The sequence below is a fragment of the Pongo pygmaeus genome, chromosome 6 (genome assembly GCF_028885625.2).
Source record: "Pongo pygmaeus isolate AG05252 chromosome 6, NHGRI_mPonPyg2-v2.0_pri, whole genome shotgun sequence".
Classification (NCBI taxonomy): domain Eukaryota; kingdom Metazoa; phylum Chordata; class Mammalia; order Primates; family Hominidae; genus Pongo; species Pongo pygmaeus.
This window is the reverse complement of record NC_072379.2, coordinates 72,160,212-72,173,299: the sequence shown is the minus strand read 5'-3', so window position 1 is coordinate 72,173,299 and position 13,088 is coordinate 72,160,212. Positions and strand designations below refer to the sequence as shown.

Here is a 13,088-nt window from a genome sequence, read left to right as displayed (position 1 = left end):
TGATTCTATACTCAGAAAACTCTCAAAATTCCACCAAAAGGCTGCTAGAACTGAAGAATTTTAGCAAGGTTTCAGGACACAAAATAAATGTATAAAAATCAATAGCATTTCAATAACATCCAGCCAGAGTCAAGTCAAGAATACAATACCATTTACAAGAGTCACACACAAAAAATGAAATACCTAGGAATACAACTAAGGAAGGAGGTGAAAGTGCTCTACAAGGAGAACTACAAAGCACTGCTGAAAGAAATCAGAAATGACACAAACAAATGAAAAAAAATTCCATGCTCATGGAAGAATCACTATCATTAAAATTGCTATTCTGCCCAAAGCAATTTACAGATTTAACACTATTTCTATGAAACTACCAATGTCGTTCTTCAAAGAGTTAGAAGAAAACTCTTCTAAAATTCATGTTTAACCAAAAAAGAGCCTGGATAGCCAAAGCAAGCCTAAGCTAAAAAGAATAAAGATGGAAGGATCACACTATAAGGCTACAATAACAGAAACAGCATGGTACTGGTACAAAACCAGACACTTGGGCCAATGGAACAGAGTAGAAAACTCAGAAATAAAGCTGCAAACCTTCATCTGATCTTCAACAAGGCCAACAAATACGAAACAATAGGGAAAGGACTTCCTATTCAAAACATGTTACTGGAATAGCTGGCTAGCCATATGCAGAAAAATGAAACTGGACTCTTATCTTTCACCACATACAAAAATTAACTCAACATGGATTAAAAATTTAAATGTAAGATCCCAAACTATATTTCTAAAAGAAAACCTAGGAAATACCCCACTCGACAATGGCTTTGGCAACACATTTTTTATTAAGTCCTCAAATTGCAACAAAAACAGAAATTGACAATTAAGCTACAGAGCTTCTGCACAGCAAAAGAAACCATCAACAGAGTAAAGTGACAATCTGCAGAATGGGAGAAAATATTTGCAAACTATTCATCCAACAAAGGTGTAATATCCAGAATCTATAAGAACTTAAATCAATAGGAAAATAACAACAACAAATAACCCTATTAAAAATGGGCAAAATACATGAACAGACACTTCTTTAAAGTCATACAAGCAGGAAACAAACATATGTTTGTTTCACTAATCATCATGGAAATGCAAGTTAAAACCACAATAAAACACCATCTCACACCAATCAGAATGGCTATTATTAAAAAGTCAAAAACCAGTGGATGCCGGCAAGGCTGCAAAGAAAAGGAAATGCCTGTATGCTGTTGTTGTGAATGTAAATTAGTTCAGCCATTGTAGAAAATGGTTTGAATATTTTTTTAAGAACTTCAAACAGATCTACCATTCAACCCAGCAATCCCATTATTGGGTGTAAACTCAAAGGAAAACATACCATATACCAAAAAGATACATGCACTTTTATTTGCATCCCTACTCTATTCACAAGAGCAAAGACATGGAATCAACCTAGGTATCCATCAACGGTGGGCTGGATAAAGAAAATGCGGTACATACATAGCATGGAATACTACACAGCCATTACAAAAGAATGAAATCATGTCCTTTGCAGCAATATGGATGGAGATGGAGGCCATTTCCCTAAGAGAATTAACACAGAAACAGAAAACCAAATATTGCATGTACTGATGCAATGTTAAGCAGCAGCTAAACATTGAGAACATACACACATAAACATGGGAACAATAGACATGGGGGACTACCAGAGTGGGGAAGGAAGAAGTGGAGGAAGATATGAAAAAAACTACCTGTTGGGTACTACGCTTGCTACCTGAGCATAATATACTCGTGTAACAAACCTGCACATGTACCTCCTGTATCTAAAGTAAAAGTTGAAATTAAAAAGATTTTTTTAAAGTTAAGGAATATATTTAGGTTACTAAATTGGTTTTATATACATGTGAAAATATGATTATTTTATAAATAAATTCTTATGATATTTACTGATAAAACTCTCCAAATTCAGTATGTAATATCTGCTCATATCACCTAGAGTTGTTCTCAATACCCTCTTTTCCCTGGCACCTGAACCTACTAGTGGACAACTCTGTGCCTTCCTAAAAGAAAACCTAGGAAATACCCTATCTGACGTTGTCCTTGGCAACAAACCTAAAAAAAATGCCTATCAAACCTGGCTGTTCTATCCCACTGCCTTACTTAAGGTCTTCAAGTTCTTTCACCAGCTTTATAAAATTCTTGGCAGGCCAGCCCTCCTCTATACTGTTGTCTAAGTACAGTCATGCCTTATGCATGATGCAAAATTTATGCCAGTGTCGTTATTCACAATATAAAATTAAGACATCTTCACAATTCAGCCACAGTTTCTCCCTCATCTTTCCCCTCTTTCTCCTTACATTGTCATCACGGTAAATCCCTCTTGGTTGACACCCTGCCTTTTCACAAGTCTGCCTTTCTCCTTCTTTCATTAGGCAAACATCTATCATATAAGAACCTATAAAGAAGCCACTTCTTCTCTAAAGACTTCTTGGTCTTCAGAGATAGTTATCTCCTTCTCTGAACTTTGATAGCACTTTTATTTTAAACATTTCTACCTCAACCTGTAATACATGGTATTGCCATAGATCTATTTATGTCCCTGCCTCTCTGCATGACTGTGTATTATGCCTCTTATTCCCAGTCACTAGTAGAGTTTGGATTCAACTAGGTGTTGCTGCCTGAACACATATGTGAACATTTTCAGACTTATTGATTGATATGGAAAACTTTATGTGGATTTATGATTCTGTGACCTTTTGCAACTTATCTAACATATCAAAGTCAAAAAAGCCAAAACATTTGGAAAGGAAAGCACTGAACGGGATCACCTTGTGAAAGGTGCCTCTTATGCAGGCAGAAAAATTATGTTTGCATTCAAAACAGATCACCTTTAAAACATATTTACATTTCATTTGACTTTGCGTGGTCCCAGTCAATGAATAAAGAACAAAACACAAGTAGATGTGTATATAGAAGAGCTTGAAGTTGAAGCCCCCAGTAAGTTTAATTTCCTTAAGATTTTAGTGTAACTATATATATATGTATATTTTTAATTTAGGGAAAATTATTTATATGTACTGGTAGAAAGGGAAGGCAAATATTCAACTAAGGGTCATTCTACATGATTCATATTATCTTAATTGGAGAAAAAATTATTTTCCTTTGAAAATACTATTTTTTTTCTCTTCAAACTTCAATATTCTGTAATTTCCAATGTGGATTTAAGTCTCATCTAATTCTTTGTGGAAAGTTTTCTTTTTTTGTTAAGCTATCAATAATATGTACAGCTAACTGACTGCAAATAGTAAAGAAGAAAGTAATTTCAGCATTATTATTTAATTATTATTTTATGAGTAAAACTATTCCCTTTAATAAATCATTGGGAATATTTTTAATTATTAAAACATTATTTAAAATAATTTCTATCATGTTTAGAGGAGTAATACATAACTATGTATTGATGAAAAGAAAAAAAATCTTATACTCTTATTTTATTTTATTTATTTATTTATTTTTTTGAGACAGAGTCTCACACGGTCGCCTGGGCTGGAGTGCAGCGGCACGATCTTGGCTCACTGCAACCTCCCAGGTTCAAGCGATTCTCCTTGCCTCAGCCTCCCAAGTAGCTGGGATTACAGGCGCCCAAGACCATGCCTGGCTAATTTTTTCATATTTTTAGTAGAGACGGGGTTTCAATATGTTGGCCAGGCTGGTCTCAAATTCCTGACCTCATGGTCCGCCCACCTCAGCCTCCCAAAGTGCTAGGATAATAATCTTATACTCTTTAAAGCAAAAATGTTTTGTTGATTCAATAATGAAAAGCATTCTCCATTTCATGGAAAGAAAGCTGGAAATTTAAATGGTAGAAAAAAATTACTTGATTCATGGAAACATTTCAACTTTGCTATTTGGTGAGCCACAAAGGAAATTTGTTATACTGTTGTCATATTTGTTATGAGTGCTTTCATCTGCTTGCTTATTTTTGGTTGAGATTAGGAGAGGTATCTAAAAAGCATTAAGGCAGGTATAACTGCATTTTTGTTTATGATGGTCATCTTTAGTAAGACATAAGATTTACTCTTCAATGTAGTGATTTTCATATTTGTATTAAATAATATGATTTAATCATTCATTCATTACAAAATAAAATGTTATCAGCCAGAATGCTGAAATACCTGATAATGCAGCTCATTCTTATTCAGATTAAATATATTGTACTTCTCCAGGAAATATGGCATCATGTTCTCCAAAATGCACATGCAGAAAATCATTATAATATATTTTGCCTAGATGTTGGGTATAAATTCTGTTCCTCAGTACTGAGTTATGATTTATGTGGATTCATCTTGTTAACCATTTAGCGAACCAATTTTCATTCAACAGTATTTATGAAGCCAGACTCTTTGTTAGGGGATAGGGGTGATAGGTGGGGTAGAGAGAATTCAAACACCTGAGCTATAATAGTAAAAATAGTTACAAAAGGCCATTGTATTAAAATTTCAATCCTAAAAACAAGATCATATAAACATATTAAATGCTAGCATCATTTATTTTGCATTAAAATTAGCAGAGAGGAATAATTGTTTTTAAGCATTTTTACATCATAGTTTTGTCTATTTTTTTACATATACATGACATAGACACTAAAATTAATCAAAAAACATACCGTTCTCCTTGTTTTCCACCACTTTTGGGGTTCACAAAAACTAAAAGTGGGTGAGTACCAGGCACAGGAGTGATCTATAAGAAAAGTTATATACATGGAAAAATTATTAGGCCCATTATATATGAAGAAGACTCCTTGTTATTTCTAAATTATAAAATACCAATATGCAATTTCAATAATATTACTTTCCACAATGTGTGTGTGTGTGTGTGTGTGTGTGTGTGTGTGTGGTGTGTTCAACAGGAAAACCTCCTCCACAAAGAAAGGCATGCCTATCTAGATAGAGGGCCAAGGGGAAGGCAGTCAGGAAGAGGGAATAACCTTTGTAATTCCTGTAAGATAAAAACAAAAGTTATGATTTTCAGACAGTAAGTGAACGAGCCAGAATAAAGCAGAATTTGAGGAAAAAGGGATGAGAAGCAAAGAAAGAGATCAACTTATAGAGAGGCCTCCTTTTATGCAGGAGTCCTAATTGAGAGTTTTGAGGCATGTGTGGAATCCATCTTCCCAACCACCTGTGAACTGGAAAGAAACTCAATAAGATCCTTTGAGGTCCCTTTTGGCCAAAGAGTCTTTATCTACACAATTTGTTCAGTGCTTTCTTTTCCTCCTTGCTGAATAGGTTGCTAGTTAATCAAGTCTATTTGCTAAATAGAGTCCATTAACTATTGATCTCTCTTTCAGGTAACACGAATTGACTCGACTATACGTCATGTGCTACTGCTTTCATCACAACTCAGCTCTCAGTTGAACAAGAAAGACAAAGTTTCTGTCCTAATGGAGCTTATATTATAGTGGAGAAATATACAATAAACAAATACATATTTAGTAATGAAACATGCCACGATGGGAAATAAAGCAGGTAAGGTGACAGCATGTATTTCTGTGGGTAGAGTTGTTTTACATAGTGTGGGAAAGGACAAGTGTTGTCTCTTACCTGATTCCAATGTTAAATAACAGACTTTTAAAAATAAAAGTATTCCTATTCAATGTAACCTTATGTAACTCCCATCCAAATACAGTTTGATGAAAAAAATTTAATAACAAAAGTATTCAGCTAATTGTGTCCTCTAAATACTAAGTTGAACAGTTTTGGATCAATCTGCTTTTTTGAAAGTAGATTCAAATTATCTTTACTGCAGTGTTATTTCTCCCCTAGAAAGTATTCTTAAATATTTAATGAGACAATTAAAAACACTCATTTTACCATATCATGCCCTTCCTTCCTGTCTGTTTAACAATATAAGTTAAAATATTCTACTAACATATTTTCCTCCACTTCTTTAGTAAAATGGCATTTTTCTAATGAGAATAGGCAATGGGGAAATGTTAAAATCTTCACATTACCGAAATGGAAAGACTGACTGAGATACTCGTAATTTTTCTATTCATATCCAACTGGCTCTCATTATAATTTACTGTGTCTGTTTCCATTTTATTTTCCATTGCAAAGAGGACAAAGTTTCTTTCTTCCTAATTTGTCTCCAATTCAGCTGGGAGAAGGATGAGCAGGAAAAACTTATGCGCTAACTTCCCAGGTCTCCCCTGAACCAAATGTGTGCAATCAATTAATGTACATAAAGTGCCTATTATCTTTAAGCCATGGTGGCTGCGGATTGCTATGGGTACCCCTTCCTCCCATTAAAAACTAAAATCAAAAAAACAAAAAACAACCATATCTAAAAACCTGTGTTCGATTTTCTTTATTTCTCATCCTATTACAAAATTGAAACTCCTAACGTTTTCATAAGCAAATACGCAATAATAAATAGATGTAGATTTTAGTTGACTTTTTAGTCAATTTGAATTGTTTCTACTTGTTTTTAAGTAGAAATGGGAATCTCAAAGTAAACAGATTTTTAAGCATGAGCAAAGTATTAAATCTGAACCCAAATACTCATTAGGATGAGTTTTCCTTTTCTCCCTAAGTCAACATTCATTTTATAACTATATGAGATTATACAAAAATTCATGCTGAGTCCAATATATCGAATTATTTTCAAACTATGTTTTGAAATGTCTTTCAGAGATATTTAATTGTTAGAATATTTATAGACATCACTATAAATTGTCAAGTAAAGGGGAATGAAAATTGTGTTTTAAGTTATATACTGTTATGAACAAATAAATATCCCACTGAAATAGATTATAGTCTGTAAGGCATTTCAAAATAAAATACAAAATCTTGATGTAATTTTTAGGGGTAGATAAATGGAGAAAAAGACTAAATGTATTAGAAAAATCAGAGAATTTAAAGAATTTAGAGCAATGATGATATTCCACAAGTGGCAGAAGTTGAATATCCAATATGGATATAGAGGAATAATATCAATCAATTAGCAACCATTATTTTACATAATACTTCCCTCATTATTGAGTATGAGTTCATTTTCAGACAGTCACAACACTAAAGTATGAGATAAATAAAATTGTGGATATTATTACATGTAGTCTTTCAGTTAGTTAATTTGATCTGTTTGATTCCAGATTCTGGTTTTCAGAGAGGTCAATCAGATAAGAACTATCTTTGCATTGTATTGCAATGCAAAACATGTCTACTGACAAAATGAATATAAATAGTTTTCTTAGTTTCTGAAACTCAGTATATCTGATTTTGGTGAATAAAGTTTTATGGAAATATCTTACATTAATATTTTTTAAATTTTACAGTAATTTTTTTTGAAAAAAATCTCAAATTTACAGAAAAGTTGCAATGACTCTCAATTAACTTTTTCCCTCAACCACTTGAGAGTAAGTTGCCAAAATTCTACTCCATCACTACCACTCCCATTTACATTAGTATATCCTACATATGAAAACATTCTCATATATATACATATATATACGTATATATACACACAATACAATCATCAATAACAGAAAACTAATATGATTTTGGACTAGTTTTGTGGAAAAAAACTATTATTAGGACAACTGATGAAACCTAAATGGGATCTCAGGTAGCAATCTAGTTAGGTACCAATGTTATATTCAAGCTTACTAATTCCCTTTTGGATTGTATCCAATCTGTCTATGAATTTAGAATTTTTACTTCCACAAAACAATTGTGAAATAAGATGTAAAACTCAGTTATTCTGAAAATACATTTGCTGCCATCCTAAAATATTGTGTCCTTTTTGTTATAGATTTTGGTGGAGTAGGAGGTGAAAGACAAAACACAACTATGTCAAAAATTCTGTAGGCTTAAAACTATTCATTCTTTGAAGTACATATTTATACAGCATTTGAGATCATCTGAAGTAGAACAGCATGTAGTACAGATGACATCCTAGTTGATTTGTTTAAAGGATGAAAGAATCCTCAACCTGCTCTCAATCTCCCAAGACTCTTCCATTGTGCTTGAGACTCTCTATAGAGCCCTGTGTCTTTTCAAAACAGTTAAACAATAATTGAGATATAGTAATATGGTTTCACACACAAAAAAATACTGATGAAGAGAGAAAGTGTCTAGGAAAGATTTTATAGCATCTGTGGTAGTTGAAATCTTGAAGAATGGTTATAAATTTGATGTGCAGAGCATTCCAGGAGACTGTTCACACTGGATTCTCCACCATACTGAATAGAATTCATCATGTAAAATCTTATTTAATCACATAAAGGGGCAGTTAAAAACAGTACATTTAAAGAGCATGATTTTAGAGTTAGACTGGTTTTGGATCCCAGTTCAATCACTTCTCTCTATATACACACTCTGTCCTTTAATGATCTCATCTTATCTGATGACTGCCATCAATGCCTTTCACTCCCAAATTCATGTCTGTCTTTTCTTCTAATTTCTAGGTTCACATATTGGTCTACCTACTTGATATTTTTATTTGGATATCTAACAGCAGCAGCAATTTCCCTCTAAACATTCATACAGATGTTACCCTATCTCAGTCAATGGCAATTTCATCATTTCAGTTGCATGGTCCAAACTATTAATATCTTGGAGAAGTTCCTGATTCCTCACTTTTCTCATAAACCCTGTAGTCAATTCATCAGCATATCTTTTGATCATTCCTCAAAATATATGTAGAATCCCATCACATCTCTCTACCTCCACTGCTCCTTCCTAATAAGCCTACATCCTATAACCCCTAAATAACTTCAACAGTAATCTACTGGACTCTTGGCTCCCCAACAATCTAATCTTTATAAGAGTAAGCCTTTTAAAATATCATTCAACCATGTCACTCCTCTGCTTATCTCTCCCACCAATATCTTCTCATCACACTCAGATCAAAAGTCAGTCTTTATTGAAGCCTTCAAGCCTTTAAAAATTCTAGCCCCTGTTACTTCTCTGAATTACTTGCTATCACTTTGCATCTTGCCCACCCTACTCCAACTACAGTTCTTATTGGCCCTAGGCATATACTTACCTTAGGGCTGTCCATTCCCCATATATCCAAATGACCAACTGCTTCATCTCTTTTAAGTCTTTACCCAAATATCACTTTATTAATGGGGCCTAAACTGGCCATTGTTCTTAAAATTATAGACAATTCCGACTCTTAGCCCTGATATTTCTTATCTTACTCAGCTCTATTTTTACATCATTTATTATCTACCATTTTATGTATATGGAGATACTCAGTTTAAAGGTTGCTATAATGCTCAAAACTATAGAGTAATAATTCTGGATTTACATAGAGAGTTAGAATGTCAATGAAGTGCTAATTATGAAACAGTCAACAGGGTTGAGAATTCTAAAATGAGCAAAGGACATACACACACACGTACACACACACACATCAAAGAAAGTGAATTGATTATATAGAGATAATTAATTTAATATACATATATACTATACAGTTACATTTAGTGCATGGGTGCATGGTTTATAGTCTTGGTGATTACAAGAATAAGATATTACAAATAAGGAAGATGAAATAAAGTGGCAGTTTTGTGAGGAAAGACACTGGTTAAGTTTTAGATATTTAAGCATAAGGGTCCTCCTTTCTTTCTTGTGCTAAAAGTGTTACAAACTAGATTCGTTACTTCTTAAATGACCCTTTTATTTGGAAATGTTTCTCAAAGAATATTTAGGAACAAGGTAACTTCAACATAAACACAGTTTAAACGATTGTTCTGTTTTTCTCCTTATTTCTTCACATGTGGGAGAGCCATCTGTAATTTTATATCTCTTGCATGTTAAGAAGTCGTAGTTTCAATTACATTTGATCATATGTATTAAGTGTAAACCTATGGTGTGAGTGATGACAAAGACAGAGTGCCTAACCACCTCTATTTGAAGTCCCCTAGGACTTGGGTTAATTAATGAGACTCATCCTAAGGTTATACATGATCTATTACTTCCTCTAATTAGAAATAATAATCCTGATCATTATGCTGGTTAGCTGGAAAGAAATAAGATGAATGTGCTTAACTATGATTAATAGTCTTCTTTAAGCAGTGTAGATCTCTTCTGTCACTGAGTTATATGCAAACTGGGCTGCAACTCAATGCTTTTTAATGATATATATTTTTTAAAGCTCATGGAAAAAATTAATTTTATGGTAGATCTTTTTACCTTTCTTGATAATAAACAAATATTTTGGTATTTTAAAATTGATAAATACAACACAAAATTACTCTTTTTTCATTTTGCATATAATAGCTATCCAGAACTTTATTCTTGTATTTTTTTTTCTCCAAAACTATGTGGCTATATATGTGTATTCTATTTTGGTCCTTTCTGCTGAGGTACAGCAGACTTTTGCACATGATTATATACCAACTTTTTTTTAATTCAAAAAATTATTACTACACATATGGTATTTTTTTAACTGGTGTTTTGTTAGGGCTGATTTCTATACTTGTCCCACTCACAATTTTATCTGACACTTTTATATGCCAAAGAAAGTTATAAAAAGTTATTATCTCGTTAGAGAGATGAAACACATCCACAAAGAATGTTAATCATCTAAGATTTTTAATGTGACTAGTTGTAATAAGGTCAAATATTTCAGATTATTTTAAAATAGAAAATAAAATCAAACATATTACTATGTAGGTTTAAAACCTTTAAAACACTGCATGTACTATTTAATTTTGGTTTTGATGTCTGGGCAAATTGAGGTATGATTATGAAAATCTTGGAAAACTGAGATTAGAGGAGTTAAAATTCTGTTGCATACATAAATTGTATCTCAAAGCCTGCAGCAATATAAAAGTACATAGAAGAACAAGATGTTCAGAAGTTTAGCAGTTACATACATGTTAAAAAATTTTAAGCAAAGAGACAGGGTGTCTTGGGAGTGAAACACATAAACTCTAGTCAGATGGTCTTCATTCAAACCTTGGTTTTACCACTGACTGTGTCCTTGGGGTAGTTATCTTACTTCTGAGCATCAACATGATTTTGAAAATGATAATAATAATGGTATTCATCTCATATGTTTATTGAGAGAATTAAACAAGCTAATATGTATAAAATACCATCATAATGCTTAAGCTATCCTATTTAACAAATGATATATGCTTCCCATATGTGATGAGAAGTATGTGCCTAGTCATGTGAAATACAATTAGATTTCAGAATTAGGCTTCTCTTTCATTAATTTCATTCCAGGAACCCAGAGTAGCTGAAGATTTAAACTTATCAATATTAGCCATCCATGTATTGAATTAAAATGTTGATTTTTTCAATAAAAATTTTATAGGATAATTTAATTAATAAATTTTTCACTAATAAAATTGTGGATAGATTTTATATTTGACAGCTCCTATGAAATTTCTAAACATATGGATGAGTTCTAAAATGTACATCTTGATTTACTTTTCTATAATTAAATTTTCTGTTCTCTAATATATAATAATTTTATTATTCAGAATTCCCTCCTTTTATATTTGAGTTCAATAATTTATGAAAAATTTTCTATTCACATTGGATTTTTAGATAAAAACAAACAGTAACTTAGTTATCAATATTTAATAAATTGTTATTCAATTTTAATGACATATTCAAGATGATAAACAAGCAAGCATTTAGGCATCTACTATGTGCCCTGAACTGTGTTTTCATATTGAAAAATACAAAAGACATAATTTATAGTATCAGAAATAAAATAAGAAATAAAAAAAGATGATAGAAAATCAAATATAATGAATGCAAGTGTGTGACATAATGTCTGTATGTTAAATTGTTTGTAAATATTCCCAGAGAATGTGAAACTTGAAGTATAGCCAGTTGGAATGCAAAAACATAAGTAGAAAAACATACTTAAATCCACAGTTTCATAAATTAAGCCAACTTTATTGACCATTTTTCTATTGAAGTAAGAAATACAGGTAAAAAACAGAGGCAAGTAAATGTTATACATTCACCCCATACAATGTCTTAAATGTTATTCTTGATGCCACAGACCATAAAGATAACTTACACATTTTTATATAATAGTATAAAAAATTACTACCTGTTTGTTTAACCTAGATATATATTGGAGGTTTAAATTTTGACTTAAAAGTTTGACTTAAAAATTTGAAAGCTAGAAATATATTACGATAAATTCTTTATTATTAAAAATTATTTATTTAGAAAAAAATGCATTCAGAGTTCATTTTCTTCTTTCCTAAAGACTTTTTTGCTATCAAAGTGATTCTTCATATCATACCCATACTAAATATAAATATATAGATATAAAATATATCTGTAAATAAATAACACATATGTATTTAATAAGTGTATATATTTAGCAATAATTTGCAAATCTTTCAAAAGATCTCTTGCCAATTTGAGTTTAAATGGAGATAAAATCATAAATGATTAATTTAACCAGAATGTTACTCTGTCAATCAACCGTAAGACTGACATCTTGATAAATTAATAAAGATCTTTCTGAAAGAGTCTACTACGCTAATATGCAGATTAAACAAATGTGTTGATAGCTGAACATATGCCCCTTTAGAGCCTAGAAGTATCAAATATGAAACCTACAAAAATTTTGATTTAAAAAATCATACCTGCAGGCCTTGTCCATCTACAGTAACAGAGTTGGCTCTTTGCATTTTATTCTTGTCGATCAATTTGTTTGGCTGCTGGGAACCACTCTTTTCCTTTTTCACTGTTGATTGTCTTTCCTGTAAAAAAGAAAATTTTGATAAAAATAAAAATTAGGAAAATAACATAATAAAATGTTAAGTTGTTTTACTAATAGAAGAGTTTCATGGTTACAAACACAGGCTCAACTTTCTAATTTGAAGTTCCTAGTGAATAATATGAAAGCTGTTGTTTTCAACTGGCTCAATATATATGATAGCTTCATGATCGAACCACCATTTAAAGAAATAATGAGAAAGAATACCAAATTGTATTATCCCTATGTGCCCAATTATGACTCTTTATCAAAAGTTACTAAGGATTACTAAAGTTGATTATTTTCATATGCAATGATACAGATAAAGGGTATAGGATTATAAT

General features: G+C 31.9%; 1 protein-coding gene across 14 annotated transcripts in view; it reads right to left on the bottom strand.

Annotated features, from left to right (window-relative positions):
• DGKB (diacylglycerol kinase beta) overlaps nt 1-13,088 on the bottom strand; it is a 738,724-nt gene that overhangs the window by 452,011 nt on the left and 273,625 nt on the right. For all 14 annotated transcript variants that reach the window (XM_054495969.1, XM_054495971.1, XM_054495977.1 and 11 more), the window contains 2 exons: nt 12,632-12,748; nt 4,667-4,740 (listed from right to left, as the gene is read on the bottom strand). In XM_054495969.1, the coding sequence (XP_054351944.1) occupies nt 4,667-4,740; nt 12,632-12,748 (191 nt within the window). The remainder of the gene's footprint in view (nt 1-4,666; nt 4,741-12,631; nt 12,749-13,088) is intronic.